The sequence below is a fragment of the Diceros bicornis genome, chromosome 19, assembly GCF_020826845.1.
Source record: "Diceros bicornis minor isolate mBicDic1 chromosome 19, mDicBic1.mat.cur, whole genome shotgun sequence".
NCBI classification, from domain to species: domain Eukaryota; kingdom Metazoa; phylum Chordata; class Mammalia; order Perissodactyla; family Rhinocerotidae; genus Diceros; species Diceros bicornis.
In genome coordinates, this window is record NC_080758.1 from 8,767,960 (window position 1) to 8,794,596 (window position 26,637).

The window sequence follows — 26,637 nt, forward strand, 5'->3', positions numbered from 1 at the left end:
CTGTTGCCTCCCCAGAGGTTCGGGAGTGGGGCTGACAGGGCCAACACTCTAATCACATGGCTGGTTCCCCTGACAACCAGCCCCCATTCTTAAGGGCGTTCCAAAAGTCACTTATTAACATAAATTCAGATGTGGTTGAAAGGGGCTTGTGAATAACAAAAGACATCTTCGTAGCTCTTATCACTTATAAGTTTTAGGAGCTCTGTGCAGGAACAGCAATGAAGACCAAATATATATGTCTTATAAATCACAGTATCATACCCAGGTTGCTGTTAAAATCTTAGATGCCCAGATCCATCCCACAGGCGTTATCCAGAACACCCTAAGGTTGAGGCCTAAGGATCTGAACTGTGGAGGATTCTAATGTACAGCCAGGATTGGCAGCCACAGGACAAGATAATGTCACAAGTCTCTTCCTGCCTTTAAACCCTGTGAGTCAAACTTCTATTTTGATGTACACAAAACGGATTGCATTCACAGCAGCGGCCTTTGATGAGAACAGGGTAAAAGCTGCCCATTGAGATGCACAGGCTTTGAAATGAGAATCATACTGCTTTCATAATTTGCAAACTGTATGTTTGTTCTCAAAAAATTGCAAGGCATTGAGAATATAATATGCTTTACAGAAATAGTTTTCTTTATCATCATTTTATTATTATTATTATTGTTATTATCATCCTCATATTTTTATATGGAAGAATTACGTAGGAACAAAGCTTTGGGAACTAAGAAAGCCTCCCTCCCTCCTTTCCTCTCTCTCCCTCTCTCTTTCTCTCTTCCTCTCTTCCTCCCTCTTTCCCTCCTTTCTTCCCCCACCTCTAACATTTATATATATAGTCTTCCTGGAAGGAGGAAAAGAGGTAAAAGAAATACATAACGACAATCTGGAATAGTGCATTGCTGTGTAGACGCCTGCATGTGACAAGGGCAAAGAGAGAGATTTGAGTTGATGAGCACCTAGCCCTACTACCCTGCAGCCTTGCTTTCAACTTACTCAGTGCCCACTGGAGAATCGGTGAAGAGTTTAGGTTAATCCTCTGAGGTCAATATTCGGCCTATCATTCACTGACAACTTTAGCCCCCTGCAACTCACTTTGCAGTGATTATCCCATCCTCATGCTGTTTTCCCCAGGTTATTCACTAAGTTATCATTTTCAATGCAGTCTTAAGGGGGTATAAAAGTGGGATTCCGGGTGACTTTTTTTTTTTGTCCTTTGGACAGAATTCTCTGACCATGTCGTTTGATACACATCTGTATTCATCTCTGTTGGTGTATACATACATGCATACACACAGAGAAAAGTCACCGGAAAAATAGATAAATGGGATTCTGGGTGACAGTTTTCCTTCTTTTTATCGTACTCCTGCCTGCCCCCCCTTTTTTCCATTACAATTAAAGCAGCTCGTTGCCATGCAGGAACAATTCCTATAAAGGCTTATTGAGAAGCAGTGATGGCACAGAGGCTGTGCGCACAGCCTAGGAAGCCAGGAGGCTAAATTTGAATCGTGGCTCTGCTGTGTGAGCTTGGGCAAGTTTCTGAGCCTCTCTGTTCTCTCGTCTGTAAAATGGGAATAATAATAATTATTAAGCTTATAAAGCTTCTAAGATCATTGTGAAGCTTAGATGAGTTGATACACCTAAAATACTTACAGTCGTGCCTGGCAGGTGGCGAACACGTAAGGAAAGTTACCTGTTCTGTGTTGCGTTTAATGTTGATCGTCATAAAGGCTGTCATTACAGTTTGAAGTTAACTGTATTATGTCTGCCTTGCATAACTTTTGCCAATTTAAAATCAGATGTTAAAACTTTTCTTTTCTACATCCCTTATACTTTTTGAATCTTTTATTTATGAGTCTTCCAGACACAGTGTGGGAGATATCAATCAGGCAAAACACTTCTTTTAAACTGATCCATAAAATTACATTCTGTTTCATCTTAGAAATAAATATATCTCATACAGTGTTTTTTCTTAGTAAGAACAAGAGACCAGGGGATTTGGGATTAGGGATCTCTCTCAAAATCTTGGCGTTATAATTCATCTTAAATAACAATATCTTAGAAAATCAGAATGTCTCATTTTTATTACCATATTATATTTCTAGCTTAATTTGCCAATTTCAGATGCCATTTGAAAGTCTTATTTCGGAGTAAGCTGCTAATGATGTCAAAGCCACATACAATTTGATTTACCTGTAATGCCACCGAGGGCAACACATTTGCTTGCAACTTTGGGTTAGAGGCTAATGTGTTTGCTCTGCCAAAACATGATTATTTACACTAATATCTTCAATTTCTCCCTTTCTTGTTCAAATAGATGTTTGACTTGTATTCCAAAATAGCTGGGGAAATATCTTTAATAGAGCAGAACGTCCACCAGTAGAATGTTAAACCAGTTAGGCATACCCCCACGGTGGTGCGCTCCTCCACAATAAAGAAGAATGAACTACTGCCAAATACAGCACCGTGGAGGGGTCTCAAAACCACTATGCTAAGAAAAGAAAGCCAGACACAAAATTCAACAGACTGTATGATTCTATTTATATGAAATTCTAGAAAAGGCAAAAATATAGTGACAGAAAGCAGATCAGTGGTCGCCAGTGCTGGGGGTGGGTGGAGAGGGGTCCCTGCAAAGGGTCACAAGAGAACTTTGCGGGATGATGGAGGGGTTTTATATCTTGACTCTGGTGGTGGTTATATGAGTGTATATATTTGTCTAAACTCACTGAGGGCCAGCCCCGATGGCCTAGTGATTAAGTTCCGCACATTCCGCTTAGGCTGCCCGGGGTTCAGTTCCCAGGCGTGGACCCACACCACTCGTCTGTCAGTGGCCATGCTGTGGTGGAGTGCTCACACACACAAAAAGAGGAAGATTGGCTGTGGATGTTAGTTCAGGGTGAATCTTCCTCAGCAAAAAAAAAAAAAAAACCCACCCATCAAATTGTACTACTAAAGTTAGCGAATTTTATTGTATGTAAACCATACCTCAATCAGATAAATCTGATTTTAAAACACTATCAAGGTGCAATGAAGTCTTAAAAAATCAGCATGGTTGGGGGCCAGCCCCATGGCCTAGTGGTTAAGTTCAGTGTGCTCCACTTCAGCAGCCTGGGTTCATTTTCTGGGTGTGGACCTACACCACTTGTTGGCGGCCACGCTGTGGTGGTGACACACATACAAAACATAGAGGAAGATTGGCACAGATGTTAGTGCAGGGAGAATCTTCCTCAGCAAAAAAAAAGAGAAAAGAAAAAATCTGCATTGTCAAAGCAACTCACATCAACTAAAGACAGAACAAAATTAAACCTAATAACGGATATTTTCTATTAAAAAAAGATCATTTGCTATTTTAGAAGGGTGTACTTTACTCAGCCAGTTCCATTGTTCCATTTGAACTCAAGGGGGAGGAAAGTGAGGTGCTGGGAAGGTGTTTTGTGGAGAGGTGGCGTCTCTTAGCTCCTTGTCATACTGTGCACAGCCCAGGAGAGGGAGCCCTCGGGAGACGGTCACCTGACCCTCCGCTTCCCCTCCACACACGGGATGTGTGAATTGATTGCCTCTCGTTGAATCAGACAATCTTTGCGGTGGACTGGCCTCACAGCTTAGCACATCGGCCCTCCTGTTGAATGCAGGCATCTCCTGAGTGTTTTGCACACACAGACTTGGGCGAATGGTGAAGGAGAAACCAAATTGCCTATGGCTCCGAGACCAGGCAGCTACAAGGAACAGAACATTCAGTCCCCCACACCCACCTCCAGGCCAGAACGAACTCATCATCCTAGAAAGAGACTGGCTCTTCCCTGTAGTGGGACGTTAGCCGTGAGATGGCACACCTCTGTTAATGTTCAGCCATCACTCTTCCAACCTCTAAGATACGATAATGACGGCCGCTGCTCACCTTTTTCACCCAAAACCTAAAGAAGGTCAAAGCTAACCCCGGAGATTCTGGGAAGGAAATACCCCAAAAGGCTTTTAAACACCTCCGCAATATAATTGTTTTCTAGTTTATTTTTTTACAAAAGAGCCCTACGGAGATATAGGGCAAGTATTAGCAAAACCAAACTCTGTGACAGTGTAGATAATGCTGCGATGATTTAATTAACATTTTCCTCTTCGATAACAAAAACACGATTAAAAAGGCACATTTGCTGTTGAGGAAGACGGAGCCACCTTCTCACTAAGAGCTAAGGCGAGGGGCGGGGCCGGAGGGCGTGGCCAGCGGAGGGCGGGGCCAGAGGGGAGGGCGGGGCCAGAGGGGGCGGGGCCAGCGGGAAGGGTGGGGTGTGGATACCTGGAGCAAAGAAAGGGAGGTGAGCCATGGAGATGACAGCTGACCTCACAGGTGACTTCCAGAAGGAAGAGCTAAGGTTAAGAACCAAGCCCAATGCCAGGTACACAGGAAGCACTCAGGGGCTGTATCTACTGTGTTACTAGAAGGGAAAGATATTTCACAAGAGGCTGCTTCCTGCTCAGCATGGGCGTGGTGTAGAAGTTGCCTAAAAAAGGAGGCGGCGGTGGGGGAGGGAGAGGGGAAGGAAGCAGACCAAGAGGAGCCATGAGCCCCTCACTGAGAGGATTTATCTCCGGGAGGTGGAAAGCCAACAGGGTTCCCTCCCCCGCCCCTGTAGCTTCCTCTTTTCAGGAGAAATGTGCAACAATTGTTTTTCCTGTATGCGTTCTGAATGTTCCCTAAACCTCCACTTTCCCATCTGTGCAGTGGAGCCATGGGAGCTCTCTCTTACCCATTTTAATCCAAAGCTGGGAGTGAGGGTGAAAGTTGACTGACTCTACAGATTCCGGAAAGGAAATGTCTGGAAAAGCTTTTAAATGCCCTGGAACAGTGTTCCTCAACCTATTTTTTAAATCATCACTCCCTCCAAGAGCCACAATTTTTCTAATAAATCCTCGTGAGATTGTAATATCACAGATATGCTGCATATCTGTTTATGTACTATATGTATATCTATGCTCTCTATATAAAAAGAATAAGTTTTTTTCATCCTCTCCCCAGAACCATTTTTTGCCCGCCTTTGGGGCAAAATTGCCCTTGTTGAGAATGCATGCACTAAGAAATGTAGTTTATTGGGGCGGCCCAGAGGCATAGTGGTTAAGTGCGTGCTCCGCTTCAGCGGCCCGGGGTTCGCAGGTTTGGATCCCAGGCGCACACCAACACACCGCTTGTCAAGTCCTGCTGTGGCAGCGTCCCATATAAAGTGGAGGAAGATGGGCACGGATGTTAGCCCAGGGCCAGTCTTCCTCAGCAAAAAGAGGAGGATTGGCAGCAGATGTTAGGTCAGGGCTAATCTTCCTCACAAAAAGAAAGAGAGAAAGAGAGAAAGAAATGTAGTTTATTTATGTATTAGGCCACAGAGTATAGTATCTAAGTGTCTATGGTACACAGAATAATGCCCCCCTCCCAGATGTCCACAGCCTAATCTCCAGAACCTTTGAATATGTTCCCTTACATGCAAAAGCCAGTTTTGCAGATGTGATTGAATTAAGGATCTTGAGATGGGGAGATGATCCTGGATTATCCAGGTGGGCCCGATGGAATCACAAGGGCCCTTATAAGAGGGAGGCCGGAGGGTCAGAGTTAGAGAAGGAGATATGATGATGGGAGAAGATGTCACAGAGAGACTTAAAGATGCTACACTGCTGGCCTTGAAGATGGAGGAAGGGGCCACGAGCCAAGGAAGGCAGGTGGCTTCTAGAAGCTGTAAAGAGCAAGGAAGCAGATTCTCCCCTAAAGCTTCTAGGAGTTGATCCATTTTTGGCTTCTGACTTACAGAACTGTAAGATTATATCTTTGTGTTGTTTTAAGGCACGAAAATTGTGATTTGGTACAGCAGCAATAGGAAACTCATATGAGCGCATTCAAGCTTCAGAGGCTAACACACCTGGGCTTAGGTCCCCGCTCTGCCACTCACTAGCTATGTAACCTTGGCAAGGAATTGTACACTCAGAGACTCATCTGTAAAGTAGGAACAATAATAATATTCATTTTACAGAGGAGCTCTAAGAACAGTGGCTGGCACAGGGTAAGTGTGACGAAATAAAGGAGGCAGGAAAACTACAAGCAGAGTCTACTATCCTGTGTGTCACTTGCCACTGGCTTTCCCTGTCACATTTCCTGACCAGATTTTCCCACCTGTGTATTTATGCCTAAAACCTCACAGATCTTAGGGGAAATAAAAATGCCTCATTTTTCTCCTTCTTTGATTCCTTTGTATCAAATTTATCACATTAGTTTCCTCTTTAAAAAAAAATTGTTCAGTCCTCGCTGCTAATGGATGGCAGAGACTAAGGCATGATTCATCTGCCAGAACAAATCATTTTTCAGAAACAGAAGACTGTCTCTGTTTCACCTGGATAAGATGTTTCTAAAAAATTGATATCTTCTGTTTTTGTTCCTAGTCAGTTGTTCCTAAAAAGAAGAATTGCCTAATTTTGTTTTTTTTTAACAAGAAATAAGTGGAATCCTTTTATTGGATTGAAAATTCTTACTTGAGCAAAGTGCGCCTGCCGATGCTGTAAAACAGTGAATGAGAATAGAAGCATTTTCCAGTAGCGAAGCTTGGGCAAAGTGTAATAGGAGACCCAATGCCAAAAATCAGGGCTCCCTGACATGGTGAAAATGTGGGGCCAACATCACTGTTCGGGAAAGGAGCAAATATATGTGTCCTTGTAGCATCCACTCTTCCCCCCACTCGGCCTGCTTTTTCAATCTGTTCCCCCGACTCAAATAAAAGTCCTCAGAACAGAGCACGTGCCTTCTTTTGTTGTTGCAATAATCCCAGAGTTTAGCACACGCTCTGAGATACAAGGGCTTGGAAATGGTTGATGAATAAATGAATGGTGGCACATCAGACCCGTGGCAGCAGAGGAGCAAGAAAATGAGGCTGAAGAGAAAGTTCTAGATCCTGATGTGTCAGCTGCAAGTAATACAACCCTAAGTAAATATCACTTTTAATTACAGTCACTCACGGCATAATGACGTTTAGGTCAACAACAGACAGCATATACGATGGTGGTCCCATAAGGTTAGTACCATCTAGCTTAGGTGTGTAGTAGGCTGTACCATCTGGGTTTGTGTAAGTACGCTCTGTGATGTTCCCATAACGACAAAATTGCCTAACAACGCATTTCTCAGAATGTGTCCCCGTAGTTAAGCAATACCTGACTGTATAACCAGACACCTGGGGGTGGGCAATTCCAAGTTTGGAGCAGCAGCTCAAGAGCATCATCAAGACACCAACTAAGTGTGCCAGTGATGTCACTGCTGCTCACAAGATGGCTGCCACAGACCCAACATCACATCCCCACAGGGTGGGATCCAAAAGCAGGAAGGGAAAGGCCAAGATTTGCCACCATTTTTTTCTCCTTTTATTAGGAAAGAAAGGAAGATCTTTCCCAGAAGCCCCTGCCCCAAGTAGGCATCCTCTTCCATGTCGTTGGCCAGAACTCAGTCACGTGGCCACCACTAGCTGCATGGGATGCTGGGAAGTCAAGCATCAGTGTAGGCAGCAAGCAAAGAACATGGGATGGGAGTGGATTGGCTGCTGGACAGGCAATCAGCAGTGTCTGCCAGCGTTGATTTCAAAAAGTTATGATTGAGCAACCAACAGGAGGACATATCTTTACTCAGTCCTTTCAACAGACATTACAGGGATCTAGCTCATCTCCTAAACACTCTTCTCTCTCCTCCCATCATCTTGCGGTATATATCTCACTCAATAAGCTCCTTCTCCTCAACTGTGCACCTTGAAACTCTGCTAGACACACTATCCACGCAGGCACTCCCCTTCCCCTTCCCTACAGTGCACTGCATGGCCTCTCTGCGTAAGGCAGTGATGCAGAATTCCGAGAACTGGCTCTTCCGGATGGCCCAACAGCTCCTTGCTCCTCTGCCCTCCTTGGAAGCATGCAAGAGTCCCTAAGAAATCTAATCCTTCTCAACCTCTTAGTGCTTTTTCTCACCAAAAATTCTAGTGGGGAATTCTGTTGGATACATTATCTTGCCTGTTACACTGTTGTGGTAGACGGTCTCCAGACATGCATCCCCGCCCCCCAATCATCCATGCCTCCCGGTATTCACTGACACCCCTGTGTAGTCCTCTCCTTGGATTCTGGGCTGGCCCCGTATAACCAATAATAGGTAGTGGAAGGAATGACACATGGCTTCCAAGTCTAAGCCTTCAGAAGCCTTGCAGCCTCTGCCTTCGTCTCTTGCAACACCAGCGCTGGGGGAAGCTAGCTACCATGTCAGAAGCCCAACCACTCTGAGCCTGCCATGCTGGGGGGGAGCCCGAACTCCCTCATGTCATGTGAAGAAGCCATGGGGCAAGAAAGAGAGAAATGGCCAGCGAGTCCCCAGATGTGCCAGCCATCCCAGCCCAGGACAGATCCCTGGGCGGCACTAACAGGCAAATCCCTCCAGTTCAACTGGTACATTTTTAATTCACTGTTGTGTAACAGCTATGACGTATTTTAAGGTGTGGATGGATGTACCATGACTCACTCAGCCACTACCCTGATGTTGGGCATTCTTTTTTTTTCCCCCCTCTGTTTTTCTCCAATCTAAACAATGTTGCAATCAACATTCTTATACATATTTTTTTATCCTTTGCATTTGAGATAGTGTCTTCAGGAGGGAAGCTGTATAATATAGCAGCTAAAGCAAGTGCTTTTGGACAAACCACTTGAGTTTGAGGCCTTGCCCCACCTCTTAGCAGCTGCGTGAGCTTAGACAAGGGACTTGACTCCTTGACTTCATGGTGTTATGAAGAGAAAATAAGATAATGCTTGCAAATCCCTTCACTTGGTACCTGAAACAATAAACGATGGCCATTATAACTATGTCGACTCCTGAAAGTAGGGGTTCCCAATCTTGAATGCACGTTAGAATCACCCAGGGAATTTTTAAAATCTGGACACCCAGGCCCCCACCCCAGAATAATTAAATCAGAGGCTCTGGGGGCTAGGGCCCAGACATAAGCCTTTTGCAAGCCTTTTTCAAGCCTTTTATGTCCCTGAACATAAGTATTTTTAACACGCCTAATGTTCAGCCAACGTTGAAAACCATTTGGAATGCACTCAAATAGGAAATTCTTTATTTACATTTTTCAAAAATAAAACATTGGTATTTCTGTTTTAAATTCTTTGAGGACTTTTTTGTCCCTACCACGGCTGATACTCTGGGCACAACTTTTTGTTCCAGGCTTCCTACAGTCTTGTTTCGTTCACTTTCACGCAGCTGCTGCTGAGTAACACACGAGCTGCTCTTCGCCTCTCTGGCCTGAGAAGAAAAGCAGACAGCACACTCAGCTCTAAAGACAGAAACAGAGACACGGTTTCAGGAGCATGAGCGATACTAACCTGTCCCCCTGTTGAAGGGGAGACCAAGAGAGCCAGGGAGAGACCAAGAGAAAACATGAAAAATAGGGAAAAGAGAAAGAGTATTGACCTGTGACAACTGCATGTTACCTCGTTTCTCTTTCCCAGGGGGCATTTTAACCGGATCTTCAAACGAAATAAACACCTCCACAGTTCTCGTCCTAGAGTAGACATTTTTTTAATGCCTACTTTCCACATTCTTTTACAAAACCAGGAAGAATTTGCCAACACTTGTCAGCTAACAAAAACAAAAATAATAAATCAGTGAGACCAAAGAAATGGTAAGGGGCTACCTAAATTTCTGGAAGTTTAATAATGAAGGCAACATATTAGTGGGTGAGATCTGATATGGGCAAAGCATAACCCAAAGACCAAGTATTTCTGGGAATGAGAGCAGGAAAACATAAGCAGAGTCCGGCTCCATTAGTAGGTACAAAGCTGTGATGTGTTACAGTGATTCTCAGGGTGGTCCCCAGACCAGCAGCATCCCGTCACAGGATCCCGTTAGACCTGCAGATTCTGGGGTCCCAGCTCAGACCTGAATCAGAAATGCCAGTGGTGGGGCCCTGCCATCTGTCCTCACAAGCCCTCCAGGAGATTCTGACGCTCCCTCAGTTGTGAGGACCACTGCATCTGAGAACTGGCAGGAGGTTCTGGGAGATGTGGAGGTTGCAGAGAACTGGAACTCTCCCTGTCTAGAAGCCTCAGCTTAGCTCAGCTCCAGGCATGGCTGCCCTACGGGAATCCCTAAGCCAATAATAAGATATTTCAATGAAAGCCCAATTTTAGGATTTTCAAATGAAATTTCCCAATTCGAAAACGTCTAAACACTCCACTGGCCAAACACCTTGCAGGCCACATCAGCTGATCTCATAGTTGCCAATCTCTGATATTATAAATTTTTCCCCTGACTTCGCATCTCTCAACAACGATACCTGTTTTTTATCATCATCATTGCCATCAAGTTATCACAGCTTGAAACAATTAAACATTTGAACCCTATAGCCAACTCTAAGTGTGCTTGCTTGGCGTCTGGGCTCACCAGGCATCCTGCCCTTGATAAGGTGCTCCCATGTATGTTTCCCACAGGGATGGACCACGTGAGTGGGAGGTCACCAGTGGCTAGTCCCCTTTGAAGCCCTATTGCCTCATCTTAAACCAGTAAGTTGCCCGTGTGGTTAATTCAGGAGTCCCCTTTAAAATGACCTCTGAGGGGTTCATCAACTCTAGGTGACTTAAAAAGTTCGAGTTTCTGAGTTTGCTGTGCAGAGGGTCAGACTCTGGAATATGGAGATACACCCAAGGTCATGCCACTCACTGTAGGATGCAGGGCCCACCTGGCCTGGCAAACCCCTCCGATCAGAGCTGCATGCTCATTAGTTACACAGCCTGCCACTGCTACTGGGCCAGCCCCAGGCAACACGGGAAACAGGCCCAATGTCCCTTCCGTAGCCTTAAATCTCACCACTCGTTTCTAGACTTCTCCTTTCCCTTTATTTTTTCTTTTCATTATTTGTGCATTTTAAGTGACATGGGGTGGGGTGAGGCTTAGTACATATCCATAGTAAATGCTCACTACAGTATGTATAACGAGGTCGGGCAGGGAAAACGTCCCCTCTCTGACTCTGACTGCTCCCCACCTCCTTCCCCAAATTTCCTTCCTCAGAGGCAAGAACTCCACAGTTTCTTGTGGCCAGAGGTATCCCAAGAGGTAAAGAGCTAAATCCTCCGCTCTACCTCTCAACATTTTCAAAAAACAAATGGGAATGTACTATACATACAGTTAGACATGGCTTTTTTTCACGTACTATATGTCTTGGGGACTGTTAATGCCCACTGTTAATTGTGTGGACATCCAATAATTGATTTAACCAGGCCCCTATTGGTTAGCGGTTAGGTCATTTCTAGTCTTTTGCCACAATAACAGTAGTCCAGCAAATAGTGTATCTGTTATACGTATCTTTGTGTCTCTGTGCAATTATATTTATAGGGCAACATTCTAGAAGTAGAAATTAGAGCTCTCAGAGTTTGTGAATTTTTAAATATTGATATATATTACCAAATTATCCTCCAAAGAGACTGCCAAATTGCACTCCCAGCGACTATATATGCAGCTGTTCTTTTTCACACTCTCTCTTCCCACTGCAGGTTACTGAATGTCGACCTTTTTGCCAATTTGGTAGATGGAAAGCTGAGTCTCATTGTAATTTTGTTTTGCTTGTGTTTTACCATTCATGAGGTTGAACATCTTTTCATATGTTTACAAGCCAGCTGTACAGTAGTTTCCCCTTACTGACAGTTTCGCTTTCCGCGGTTCAGTTAAATGGAAAATTCCAGAAATAAACAGTTCATAAGTTTTAAATTGCGTGCCATTCTGAGTAGCGTGATGAAATCTCCCGTGGTCCCGCTCAGTCCCTCTGGGGCCGTGAATCGTTCCTTTGTCCAGTGGATCCACGCTGTAGACGAGTGGATCCCAGCTGCCCGTTAGTCACTTAGTAACCGTCCTGGGTATCAGATCGACTGTCATGGTACCACAGTGCTTGTGTTCAGGGAATCGTTATTTTACTTCATAATAGCCCCAAAGTGCAAGAGTAGTGATGCTGGCAATTCAGATATGCCAAAGATAAGCCGTAAAGTACTTCCTTTAAATGTAAAGGTGAAAGTTCTCAACTTAATAAGGAAAGAAAAAAGTCATATGCTGAGGTTGCTAAGATCTACTGTAACTTTTAGTATCTGTTGTTATAATTGTTCTATTTTATTATTAGTTATTGTTGTTAATCTCTTACTGTGCCTAATTTCTTAATTAAACTTTATTCTTTTTATGTACATATAGGAAAGAGCACAGTGTATACAGGATTGGTACTGTCTGTGGTTTCAGGCATCCCCCGGGGTCTTAGAGCGTATCCCCACAGATAAGGGGGGATGACTGAACTTCTTTTCTATAAATTGTTTGCTCGTGTGTGGTCTTCATCCCCACCCCCCCGCACTGTGTTGATTTTTTTTATAGAATGTCTTCATTTCCAAAATTGAGATATAATTCACATTCCATAAAATTCCTCCTATTAAAGTGTGGATTTTCCCCTGAGCCCCTTGTCTCATACCACTTTCTGGCTAGCTACTCTCAGTGCCCCAGGGTCCCGAGCTAATAATTGTCACTCTTTAGCAGTGTTTTATGTGGCATGAATTCGACCTACTCCCACTCGCCACCTCTGAAGCTTACTCCTGGTCCCTAACAGCTGGGGGCACTAATAGAATGACATATGACCTCCCCCAGTAAATTTTTTTTTTTATGAGGAAGATCAGCCCTGAGCTAACATCCATGCCAATCCTCCTCTTTTTGCTGAGGAAGACTGGCCCTGGGCTAATATCCGTGCCCATCTTCCTCCACTTGATGTGGGACGCCACCACAGCATGGCTTGACAAGCGGTGCATCGGTGCGCGCCTTGGATCCGAACCAGGCCACCAGCAGCAGAGCGCGCGCACTTAACCGTTATGCCACTGGGCCGGCCCCTCCCCTGGTAAGTTTTTACCATTTAAAAGGTGTTTAAGGGCCCGGCCCAGTGGCATAGTGGTTAAGTTCGAATGCTCCGCTTCAGCGGCCCGGGGTTCGCAGGTTCAGATCCCAGGCACGGACCTACGCACTGCTTGTCAAGCCATGCTGTGGCAGGTGTCCCACATATAAATTAGAGGAAGATGGGCACGGATGTTAGCCCAGAGCCAATCTTCCTCAGCAAAAAGAGGAGGATTGGCAACAAATGTTAGCTCAGGGCTAATCTTCCTCACCAAAAAAAAAAAAAGAGTGCTTAATATTGCATATCTGATCAGTGTTCTTGCTGCTTCACATCCCTGCCCTTGGGGGTGGGAGAGAGACAGGGTGGGAGAGACACTCTGTCACATTGCTGCCGGAAATATGAATCTCTAGAGCCTTTTTTGGGAAAGTAATCTGGCAGTGTCCATCTTTAAAAATTAAATGCACATTGATTTGGGTGCAGCAATTCTACATCTGTGCCTCTGGTCTATAGAAATAAAGCACTAGTTTAGGATTCAGCATTGTTTGTAATGGAAATGGCAAAAAACAATTTGGAGACTATCAGAATGTTCACTGATGAGGCAATGGCTTAAATATCTTTTGGTATATCCACACTAAGGAATATTATGCAGCTATTAAGAAAGATAAGATAGATTTGGATATATTGACCAGAAAGGATAACTGTGGTTGCCTTAGTCCATTCAGACTTCTCTAACAAAAATACCATAGATTGGGGGCTTAAACAACCACCATTTATTTCTCACAGTTCTGGAGGCTGAGAAGTCCAAGATCAAGGTGCGGACAGATGCCTTGTCTGATAAGGGCCCTCTTCCCGGTTCATAGATGGCCGTCTTTTCACTTGTCCTCGTGTGTTAGAAGGGGCAAGAGAGCTCTCTGGGACCTCCTGTATAGGGGCACAATCCCATTCATGGGGCTCCACTCTCATGACCTAATCACCTCCCAGAGGCCCCACCTCCTAACACCATCACAGTGGAGGTTAGGATTTTAATGTACAAATCTGGGGGGACACAAACATTCAACCCATAACAATGATATATAAAAACAATCAAGGGGGCCGGCCCGGTGGCGCAAGCGGTTAAGTGCGCGTGCTCCGCTGCGGCGGCCCAGGGTTCGCTGGTTCGGATCCCGGGCATGCACCGACGCACTGCTTGGCAAGCCATGCTGTGGCGGCGCCCCATATAAAGTGGAGGAAGATGGGCACAGATGTTAGCCCAGGGCCGTCTTCCTCAGCAAAAAAAGAGGAGGATTGGCGGATGTTAGCACAGGGCTGATCTCCTCACAAAAAAAAAAAAAAAAAAAAAAAAAAAAAAACAATCAAAAGCTATATCGAATATGATCCAATTTTTATAAAAACCAACAAGGACAAATACAAGCTCCGTACGTGCATCCGGAATACTTATCTGTGTTTGTGTGAACGTGGACCGAGTTTGATGAGCCACGTCGGGTTGCAGATATTAGTTATATTGCAATGAGAGTGGAGAGTAGAGTCAGGGAAAGAAAAGGGTTTAGAGATTAATTGTTTTGGGTAGTAAACATATGTTAAATGTGTATTATTATCAAATTGAGAAAAAAACACAAAATCAAACATCTAACGTGCCTTTGAGTGACAATATTTGCTCGTGTTGGAGCCAAGGCTGGTTTTGCATTTGAATTATCTTTGTATGTTCCAGATTTTTGTAGGCATATGAATGATAGGAAGTATGTGGGTAAAGAGGAGAGTGGAAATCGTGATTATCACCAGCACAGCGTTGCCCCCCAGGGGCTGACAATTGCTGCTGACTTCACAGGATGCCTTCCAGAGAGCACGGGGTGAGCAGTCGCCTTTTGCCCACATAACATTCGAACCCTGCATTTTCATCACTAAATGTTCAGACATGTTGTATCAAGCTGATCGTCGAGAATTCTTCTCGCATGCACCCAAACCCATTCCTTTCTTTTATTTGTGCTAGAATTTCTTAGCGGAGACATCCTGACTTTTTACTATTGAGATGGAAAGCGTGAAATCTGATCGTTCCGTGAAATTTTCAAATCTAACATCTTCCTTCAAGCCCTAAGTATCTGCCATGTGAATCCTTATTTCAAGACCTTTAAAACAACAAATACATTTGCACAACACAGACAGCCACAGTTGTTTGAAGTGTCATTTGACTCCTGCAGCCTGACCACAAAAGGGTCACTTCTGCAAAACATTTTGAGGTCTTCCTCAGTTTTCCCAAGGGCCTATCGTAATCCTTTGATATTCTAATACAATTCTCTTTTGAAGAACTTACTTTGTCATCATCCACTTTTTCTTCTATTTTCCCTTCTTTTTTGGTAAACTGTTTTGACTGCCAGATCCTCATCCAACAATAGCCATTTTTGTGGTCTCAGCAATTACTTTACTTGACTCTACAAACTCCCGCATCTTTTGCAAGATTTGCGGTTTCCCTTCGCAATTAGTGCACATTGTATTTCCACTTTGTTTATGCTTTATCCTGACTGATCAGGATATGGACACATAGGACAGCATTGCATAGCAAGGGATGTTTGAGTGGGGAATAACTTTCCTATGTGGACACTTCGTTTATGAATAAAATTATGATGACAGTTTCTGTTTCCCTCTTTAACCTTAAGAACTAGGAGGATTTGGTTAAGGAATTCCTAGAAGAAAAGAACTCCGTCTCTGCCACCACCGTTATCACAAGGGCAGCTACTCTTGCTGCTGTTGCGATCGTGGTCACTGAGTGCTTGCCGTGCCCCAGGCTCAGTGCCCGCTGAGTTACCCTGACTTCATCCTACCATAGGCCAAGCATGACTGGAGGCACTGGGGATGCAGCGGTAATCAAAACAGACAGGTCTCTGTCTACTTGGGGCTTACATTCTAGTGGGGAAAAAGCAAGTAAATGATGAATGAATGAGATCATGTCAGAGACCAAGGAATGCTCTGCAGAACCCAAATGGGGGTGAGTGGCAGGGGTTACTTCAGAGAGAGTGGTCAAGGATGGCCTGACCTGAGGCCTGAATAACGAGGTAGCCTCGGGGAGATCTCAGGGGGTGCCTTCCCAGGTGGAAAGAACCACTGGTGCCAAGGACTTCGGGTGGGAACAAGGCTGGCCTGTCGAGAGGTGAGCGGAAGAACACGGGAGGAGCCGAGGTTCTAGTGGGCGTGGCCCGGGGTAAAGTTTGAACTTGATTTTAATTGTGGTGAGGCCCTCTTTGGATAGTTTTATGCAGACGAATGACATGATCTGATCTTTATTTCTTTAAAAAAAATCACATACCAATGTTTCCCAGATGTGAGAAAACACAGGATTTTTTTCTCTTGTGCATAGTTTTTTTTTTTGAAAATCCACTAATTCTATCAACCCAACTTTGTCTGCTTCGTTCCTCGTTCCTCCCTCACTCTCTTCTGTTCTTGCTTCTACTACAACGTGTTGTTAAGAGTTTGAGCTTTGGAATCAGGCAAACGTGGGTTCAAATCCTGACTCCACCACTAGTGAGCAGGATGACGTTAGAAAAGTGACCTTCCTTTTCAGACCCTCAGTTTCCCCACCTGTAAAATGGGAGTGATGATAGTACCTAGCTTACAGATTTGTAATACGTAAATAAAATGCTTCTTGTTACCTACAGCATTTACCATAATGCCCAGCGTATGGGAAACGTTCAGTGAATGTTAGCTGTTACCAAGTGAAAATATTAGCTTTGGCACGTGAAAAAAAACAAAACAAAAGATAATCCTTCCTCAGAAGTTCTGGATATTGTAATACAATCTGCATGTGTGTATGTGTATGTTTTTAAAATATATATTAGAACTCTGACAAAGCAGCTTGTTTCGACTAAGAATATTTGGTGCTTGGAAAATGATAAGCATTCCTGAAACTTCTCTGGCCCAGTTTCTTAGGTTTCTGAAGATAAATTAATTTATATCATTACTATTTTATAAAGTCTTTTCAGAGAACTCAAGTTTATAGGTTAAAGCATTGGAATAATTATTTTCCTTATGATTTATATTTAGGAATATAAAATAGTAATTGTGGTAATAATATATAAATATAAGAAAAACAACTAACATTTATTGAATATCCACCACATACCAGCCTGCGTCAAGCATCTTGTAGGAAATATTTCATTTGACCCTCACAATCACCCTTTGAAGAAGGCACTGTTATCTTCTTGCCCATTTTATAAGAAAATTGAGCCATAGAGATATAAAGTAACTTGCCCAGGTCACATATTTAATATTTTAGGGTTAAACCCAGGTCCCTCTGATTCACAATCTAAGTTGTTCACAATTACACTAAGACGCCACTGGAAATAATTCTCAATCACATGTCTAGATAAAAGGACTTTCTTTAAAAAAACAACCACACACAATACAAAATATCTTTTCTGCGCTAAGGAGATCAAAATTTTCAACTCTTCTAAATATTTGGGAGCTGCCATTTGCATTCTTACTTGATTTCTTTTTATCTTCTTTAAACTCTTACTTTTTTTCTTGGAAAGTAAACTCTCTTTGGTTTGTCATCTGTTTGTCTGCTTTGTGAGAAAACTTTTTATTGAAACCAGTTTCAAGATGGGCTACTAAGATTTTTCATAGGAACTGAAAGCTTAGTTCCAGTCATCTAGAAGGAACTTTTGATTTTTTCCATAATAATGTGAGGAAGGCACGTAAACGATCTCCATCCTTGTAAGAATGTGAAACCTATAACTCCAATGGGTTTTCTTGCTACTCATCCATACAGATTGGATTTGTGTGTGTGTGTTTAAGTTAATGTTTTAGAACATATTTTATTTGTTTTTAATGCTCATCTATGGTCTCAAATGACTGTAATCTCTTTCCCCAAGTGGATTTTTTTTCCTTCACTTTTACTGAGAAGATAAAGTGTTGGTGGATGTTTTTTATTTCTATCCAGCTCCTTATAACTCACTTCCTCCCATTTCATTCTCTGTACCCTCCTTCCTCCCATACTAAATGCCTCCTAGACAGACTTGAAGAGCCTGAAGACAACTTCTCAAGGAGAGGATTGATTGCTACTAATTGACAAGTGAAATAGGTACTGACCAATTCCCTGAAATTCTCTTCAAGTCACTGAGTATACACTTAATTTAAACAAGTATAAGTGAAAAGAAAATTTGTTGGCCATGTAATGGAAAGTCCAACTTCAGGCACAGCTGGATCCAGGTGTCCAAATGCTATCATTGGGCATCTGCTCCCTGGATCTCTTGGCTCTGCTTTCATCTGTGTTGGTTCTCAGGCAAGTACCCCTTAGTGAGATGGCCAAGGCCACCAACTTCAGATGTACCCCCTACTGGTTTGTCAACGCAAGCACAAAGTGTACAACTCTATTCTAATAGGTTCAGCAAAAGTCACATGATTTATTTTTATTAGTCTAGCTTAGGTCATGTGCCCACTTAGGAGGTGAGTTTTTTAGCAAGGGAAATACAAGCTTCATGTGATGGATTTGGGTATTCACTCATCCAAGTTTGGGGAGCAGAGCTTCATTGTCATGGAACATCCCATCTAAAATTCCTAGTTCTTAACAAGTTATCAAAAACACTTCACGCATTCTCTGACATCGAGACTATGGTTTGCATCTGCTGTAATCTTTAAAAGCGTTAAAGTCTGGTCTTATAGATACTTGGATATAAGTAAATTATCCTTTATCAAAGCAATATGTTGGTACTTTTTAAAAAGTCTGTCCATGGGAAGATTCTTTTCAGAGACTTTTTCTCTGGCTGTGACACTCTTACTCACCACTAGCTCCTTTGGTCCCCAGCCAGAGAGTAAGGAAGAGAGGAAAAGACTGAAAGAGATCAGCTGATGATCTTGGCGTTTTGAAAAGCCCTTCCTTGTTTTGAATCAGAGTCTCTCCCTTTCTGTCGCCTGTTTCCTCTTCTCCTGGCTTGGACCATCCCCACAATTCATTTATATTCACTCTGATGCTTTAGCTGCCTCACTGGCTTGCTTGGCACCCTGGCAAATCAGCCATCACTCCCTTCTTCCCACTCTTTCCCCCCACTGCCCTCCCCAAGTGTGATATTTACCACAATAAGGAACGCCTGGGCCACAGAAAAAAGGTTAAGAAGACCTAGAAGATATAGCCACTGTTCACATAGGGGGAGTTCTTTGAGTCTGAGTTTATGAGGAACCCTACTGCTTGTCACTGGCCTCCTGAACCATCTCCTCTCTGCTCCTCAGTGCTTAATGAGACCACCGTTCTGCGCAGGAATCCAGCTCTCTCGCTCTCCTTTCCTGTTTGTTCCTGACTCTAGACACTGGGAGATACTAGAGTTTGGCAAAACTGATTGCTAATGGCTGTGGGTGTGTGTGTATTTGTCACTACATATTAATGAGCAATACAAGCAGACCAAAAGAAACCTCTGTTCTCCCCTTTCTCTTTCTCTCTGTCTGCCCGCAAACAGATATTAAGAAGTGGCCAGCTGCAAAAGTATAAAGCAAAAGGCGATGTTGGCAAAAGCATGGGAGAAATCTTAAAAATAATCACACAGGGGCCAGCTCAGTGGTGTAGTGGTTAAGTTTGCGTGCTCCGCTTTGGCGGCCAGGATTGGCTGGTTCGGATCCTGGGCGTGGACCTACACACCACTCATCAAGCCGTGCTGTGGCGGCGTCCCACATGCAAAATAGAGGAAGATGGGCACAGATGTTAGCTCGGGGCCAATCTTCCTCACCAAAGAGAGGAAGATTGGCAATGGATGTTAGCTTAGGACCACTCTTCCTCACCAAAAAAATAAATAAATAAAATAATCACAGTATCTGTCAATGATGTAGCACCTACTATGGAAAAGGCAGTGTGCCAGATCCTTGGTGTGAGTTCTCTCCTTTAAACACAACAACCCTGCAAGGGAGCTACTATTATTCCCATTTTACATCTGAGGAAATCCAAAGGTTTTTATTGACTTGCCCGGGGTCACACAGCATATCGTAGAGAATCTTGATCTTTAACTGTGATTCCAAAATTTGTGGTGTATCTTTTTTCCTGAATATTGCACTGCTTTATCAAAGGGACCTAGACAAGAAGGCAGTTCAATTAGGTGAATGCAGAGGTCAAAATAGAAACACGTGGATGCTGGAAGCCGTGCCCCTCCCTGCAGGAGGCAGAGCCAGCATCCACACGCACAGCCTTGGACACCTAACCCCACACCTCTGACTCCGTGCAGGCCTGAGGTCTAATCTGCCTTCTTGTGGGCACATCTGCTCCTCTAGCCTTCAAGAGGGAAACTCTCTGAGGATTACATTTTAAAATCTTTCAGGATTCTCAACAGCCTATGCTACCACAGGTCTTATGGTAAGACAGAGAGAACACAAACTTAGGAGTCAGATTTCTGCCCAGAACCAGGCTCTGCGACTTACCAGCTTCCTGGGCTGCCGTGGGAAGGTGGCTCAGCCTCTCTGGCTGTCAGTTTTCTCACTCATGAATGATTATAATAGCTAACGTTCATGACTTTTATCGAGCACTTCTATATACCAGGCACTATCTGTGTGCTTTAAGAATATTATCTCATGTCATCTCATCACAAAATTATGAGGTAGGGGCTGGCCCCGTGGCTTAGCGGTTAAGTGCGTGCTCTCCGCTGCTGGCGGCCCAGGTTCGGATCCCGGGCCCGCACCGACGCACTGCTTCTCCAGCCATGCTGAGGCTGCATCCCACACACAGCAACTAGAAGGATGTGCAGCTATGACATACAACTATCTACTGGGGCTTTGGGGGAAAAATAAATAAACAAATTAAAAAAAAATTATGAGGTAGGTCCTACTATTTGCCTGATTTTACCAGAAAATTGAGGCATGGAAAAATTAAGTAACTCAGATTCAAATAAGCACTTTAGCCCAGTGGTTCTAAACCTGAGTGATTTTGCCCCCCAGGGGACATGTGGCAACGTCTAGAGACGTTTTTGGTTGTCACAACTTGTGGATATTACTGGCATCCAGTGGGTAGAGGCCAGGGATGCTGCTAAGCACCCAGCAGTGCACAGGCTGGACCTCCATGACAAAGACTGATCAGGTCTCAGATGTCAGTAGAGATAAGGTTAAGAAACTTTGTTCTAGCTCCAGAGCCCAAGGTGTTAGCCGCTGTACTGCCTCCCAGCTGAAATCATGACACTTTGCTTCTCACAGGAGTCCTGCGAAGATAAAAGAAGGTAATTAACGTGAGTATCCCTCCTACAGCATCTGTGTGTGCTTCCCAATAACCGGCTTCCCTCCTCACTAGCCTTCCATTCCTGTCTCCCAAGAAGAGCGGGGTCAGAAGACAGCTAGATAAGTAACCTCTGCCTTGCAGAGCGGCCGGAGAACAACAGAGCCCAGTTTGCATTATGGCCTTTGTATATTAAAACGTTCAGAGTCCATTATCAATCCTCGAATTTCCTCACTGTGTAGAATAACTGCTGTTTATGTTTGTGTTTACAGTCGATTTGGGAATAAGTGTCAAGGAGGAGAATGCGGCCACTTCTTCCCCCGAAACAATGGAGATAAGCGCTGTTGCGGATGCCAGCGGGAAGAATCTTGGGAAAGAAGCCAAACCCGAGGCCCCAGCTGCTAAATCTCGTTTTTTCTTGACACTCTCTCGGCCGGTACCAGGACGTACCGCAGACCAAGCCACAGATTCATCCACCGGATCAGTGAAGCTCGATGTCAGCTCCAATAAAGCTCTAGGGAACAAAGGGCCGAGTGAGAGCATGGCACTTCCCGTAGCAGCTGCATCGGGGCACGACCCAGATAAAGCCCCGGGGCAGACCCCGGCCGCACACCAAGGCCTCTCTGCAGAGTGGGGACCAGCGCCTCTCCCTCCTGAGTCAGGGGGACCAGCCCCCTCCAAGCCCAAGGACGCCAGCTTTTTTGACAAGCTCTTCAAACTGGACAAGGGACGGGAAAAGGCACCAGTTGACAGCCAACAGGAAGCCAAGAGCGCAGAGCATCAGGACCAGGCCGACGAAACTCCTGGATTATCGAGGCAGTCGGACGATGTGCCTCTGGAGAGCGTAAGTCCTGAAAAGGACAGTGCATTTTGTTCTTAACGCAAGCTCAGGGGGGCACAGATGGGCTAAGAGGATGGCACATGTGTTCTCTACAATCACTGAGGGGCCCTGACAAGGTATCAAGCCGTCGACCCCTCTAGAACAAATAACACATTGTAGCGTAGTGCCTCTCCATGTTTCTGTGGGCAGAAACATCTGTTTGAAGAACAATAACACTGTGGCATCTGTTTTATGTAAAAGAAAAGAAGAGGTGAGTTACATATAGATGAATTCGTCCTTCCATTTATCAAAGGCACACGCAGACAGGTTGCCTTTATGATCAATGGAGTCTGGAGGGAAAGGAATTCGCAGAATAAAAATGGTTCCTAAAAGACTTAAATACCCTGCCTGGTCTCAGTAGCATTTTTCACATGCAGTGTGTTTATAGGCTTTTGTTGGAACACATTTCATTTCTTATTTTTAATAGTCCAGATTGATCTTTAATTATCTTTTGCACCAAAGTGCGGGTTTAAATAAAGAGGTTTTACAGCTCTGGGTAGACTCTTTTATGTACTAATTATTTTCCAACAAGCTGGAGTAATAACTTTGTAAAACCTAGATTTTTTTTTTTAAGGAGGGATCCAGAATCAGTTGCTTTCTTTCCTGAGCAAAGAAAGGCAGTGCTTTTTGATCTTAAAAAGAACATTTGCCTTTAACCTTGAGAGAGTCTGTTTATATTTGGAGAGAGAAAAGAACTCTTTTAATGAAGAAGGAAATAAAACTTGATACATTGTATTTTAAAGCACTTGTTTCCTTAGTTAATGGGCTTTTAAATAACAGTATTTTTCAAAAGTTGGGAATAAAGTAAAGTATCTTTCCTTGAGGTTAGAACCAGGAGAAAATTAGATGGGCCCAGTTTTTTATTACATTGTTGTGTATCATGGCTGTCAATATACTTGTGTTAATAACAGCTAACTGCACTGCCAAGTTGCTATAATAACCCTGGCTGTCATTTATTGAGCACTTACAATATACCAGGCTGTGTTCTAGGCACTGTACATATATTATTTTCCTTAAGGAAAATGAGTATCTCAGTAATCTGTGGTTTTAGTGCATCCAGGGTGGTATAAAGAATTATATTGTAAATATTAGACACGAGCTGAAAATTCTGGACAGTTAAAATTGGGAAAAGATGATAAAGTGCATGTGTTTAGGCTCTTACTATCACCGTTCTTACTGTTTCTATAAATTTTTACTCCAAGAACTGATTTTCAAATTTTCTTTCAAAAGTTTAAAAAATTGCCCTTCAAATGCCCCCTTCCCCAAGTGCACCAGTTCAGGAGTCAATCAAATAGCTTTCTGTATAATTCAAAGTAGGTCTTCAAATGCATCCAGGCATCAGATCTTTACTGAGTGTGACACTGTCAGGCAGAGGTGGGGCACGGCCACAGTGGTGGACAGGACAGAGTCTCTGTCCTCAGGGAGGTTGTGGTCCAGCGAGAGAAGAGGTACAAAAAACCCGCAGTTGTTATGCAGGGTGCCAAGTGCTCTGCTGGGGGAGGCCGAGTGTTGGAGAGGATGCCCAGATACGAGGAGAAGTAGCCTAGCTGGCCCAGGGAACATTCCATCAAATATATGAATCTGGAGCAAGAAAGTTACTTATCTTGGGGCTATAAACTGGTCATCAATATTCATGAATATTTGAGAAACTATTTACTACTTTACTCTGAATGGGGAAACCCTTGTTGAGTTCTCATTATTGGTCTTGGGCTCCTAAAGCCATGGTGAGGTTGTGAGCTTTTGAATAGTCACATGTTTCGTTTACATGGCCATCCAAAGCCAACCCATTGCCTGAGTTAGAAAAAAATTGTTATTCATGGGAAGAGAATGAAGGACTGTGCCTTACCCATCTTTGGGCAGATGTTCAGTGACTCCTCCAAACCTCCATCTTAATTAAGGAAACCCGTTCAGCATCTGATAACCGACCTTTGAACTTATTTAACCATAAAACCCCAAGGCAGTCAATCAATTCCTAGTCTAAGAAAAGTTTTAGAGTTGTGCTTTGTCAACTCAGCTCCCTTTATTGAAGACTCGTAGAGACAACTCAATTTGAGTGGAATGAGTTCTGAAATGGAATTTGATTCAGAAGATGGGGGCTCGTGTTGGGAACATGGCAGATATCTAATATAGTCAAGCCCGTGGGTGATGTGTTGAAGTTGTAGTAACCTCTCAGAAGACCCAAAAACTGTGAGTTATCTTCCTTTCAGAGTAAGTTAGCTCCCTTAGATTCACCAATGAAATTTGCGTCTGTTTTTGTTACACTACAAATTTCCATTTTTTTGTTGGTAGTATCATTGGAAATTAAAATATTGAGTTCCCACTCTGCACTATATGCACGTAAAACATGGAAAAATTATGAAATAGCTATTCATTTCTCTTTCAATCTGTGAACTTGTGGATATTCAAATACACATATCTGCAAAGATTTTTAGCAAAAACAGCCTTCTGGTTGTTAAGGTTTCTCATCTGATCCCTAGCTGCATAGGCCATATTTGGAGGGGAAAAATCGATCGTTCTGTAAGTGTAGTGAGAGAATCCAGACCTCAGAAAGTAACACAAATTAAACTTCTCAATCAATGGCTTTCTTGGTGGGAGTACCACATTGTTCATAAATGGCTGTCAATGTATTGATTCAGAATTCTTAGGGTAAATTATGCCTTGGGCTCAGCTGTGTCAGCTGTCCCTCCCATCCACCCACACAAACCTTTCCCCCCCAGTTTCTCTGCATGCTTCTTACTGGTTTGGAATTCCAACCACAAACCCACAGAGCTGTGAATTGGGAGAAAGATGCCACCATTTCATTCTGGGGGAAACACACAAATCTTCTGTGTTTTCAGAATGACAATCTTATTTTTGTGCCTTATAAAACTACATTCAGAGCATAGCATAATTAAAACAAGGCCAGAATTCATGAACAAATGAAGCATTTACTACATAGGCCAAAGAAAAGATAAATTATATGCCTGAAAGGTTTCACTGAGCTGTGATTCACACAAACCAACGTGTTGGCAGGGTTGAGATTTTTTTTTAAATTTTTCTCTCCCCCCAACAACTGAACCAGAGCTATAACATACGCATTTAAGAGATTCACTGCAAAAAAATGTCATATAATGAAAATTTGACCTTTATCGGTTAAAAAAAACAATTTCTGTTGTCAACTGGTACTTCCAGAAGTGTCTTTGTGTTGGGGATACAGGGAGGTGCTTAAAGGGTTGCCAAGCAGATTCATAAGATTTAAACAGGAATGTTCCTTATCTTGTAAAAGTTTAAGTAAATTCTGCAATTGTTATTTAAACGCCAACCTTGTACAAGGCATTTGAAAGATAAATCATGGACCTAGTCCTTCATAGATCATAAACTAGAAGAGACAGTTTTTTTAAGGGAGATTGTGATAAATGCATTGATCCTCAAATTCATTCAGGCTACTGATATGAAGAAAAATATTCAGTGTTTTTGCTTCTTCCTCTCCTCTTCTCTCTTGAACACACTCCATTCAGGGTTTTGTCCTCCACAAAAACTGCTCTTGTCAAAGTTGCTGTGATGGCGCACCTCCCCCACCCCTCACTGCAGCTGCCAAGTCGGATGCAGCTCAGCCCTTATCCTGCGGGACTTGCCGGTCGCGTCTGAGACAGCGGCCGCCCCTTACTTCTGGAAACATCATCCACACTTGGTTTCCAGGTCCTCCCACCATCCTGGATGCTATTCATTAATCTCCTTTGCTGGATCTCACCCTCTGAATGCTGGAGTTCCCCAGAGTTCAGTTCTTAGACGTCTTTTCTAACTACACTTACTTCCTTGGAAATCTCCCCCAGTCCCAAGAGTTTAAATATAGCCATCTGCTGACAACTCCCAAATTTATATCTCTAGCCTAGATCTACCCCTGAAGTCCAGACTTAAATAACCAGCTGCCTTTTCCTCATGTCTACTTGAATTTCTGCATCTCCTTTAGAATGTTCCCTGAGCATCTCAGCCTCAAAATGACCAAAACGGAACTCTTTATTCACACATAACAACAACAACAACAACAAAATGCCTATGTTGAATCCACAGGCTTGCCCATCTCAGTTAATGGCAACTCCATCCTGCCACTGCTATTTAGGGGTGCATTGGAATTAAAGAACCGAGACCTCCATCATCCTTTTCCAGCATTGCAGTCAAATAGCCTAAGTTTCAACTCTGCTCCTGTCACCTACTGGCTGTGTGACCTTTGGCAAGTTACTTAACCTCTCTGAGCCTCAGTTTCTTCACCTGTAAGATGAGGATGCTAATAGTATCGAGCACATTTTCACATTATTCATATTTGTGAAAATTAAATGAGATAATCCATGTAAAGTACTTACCACAGAAATATTGCATTTTGAGAAAAAGAGAATTTAGCTATTTTTAGTGTCATGGTTTTCTCCCTATTACTCCACATTTTAGTCTTTGTACCCTTCCCTTCCGTAGTCCTCAACCAACACCCACAGAATAACACAATTGAATCCAATTTGAAAGCTGCATAACCAAAGGCATAAGTCCTAATTTGGGTTAAAAAAAAGAAAAGGTGGAGGAGATGTAAAATTATTCTGGAAACAATAGAATTTAGATGCCCGTGCCCACAAGCCCCAGTTTCTTAGCCTGACACTCAAGGGTCTCTACAGCCTTTCCTCTGCCTATTTTTCCAACTGCATTTTCGGCTCTT

General features: G+C 43.4%; 1 protein-coding gene across 1 annotated transcript in view; it reads left to right on the forward strand.

The window, feature by feature from the left end:
* Positions 1 to 26,637, forward strand: part of BCAS1 (brain enriched myelin associated protein 1) — a 109,639-nt gene that overhangs the window by 14,292 nt on the left and 68,710 nt on the right. The window contains exon 4 of the mRNA XM_058562448.1: positions 21,349 to 21,920. Coding sequence (XP_058418431.1) covers positions 21,349 to 21,920 — 572 coding nt within the window. The remainder of the gene's footprint in view (positions 1 to 21,348; positions 21,921 to 26,637) is intronic.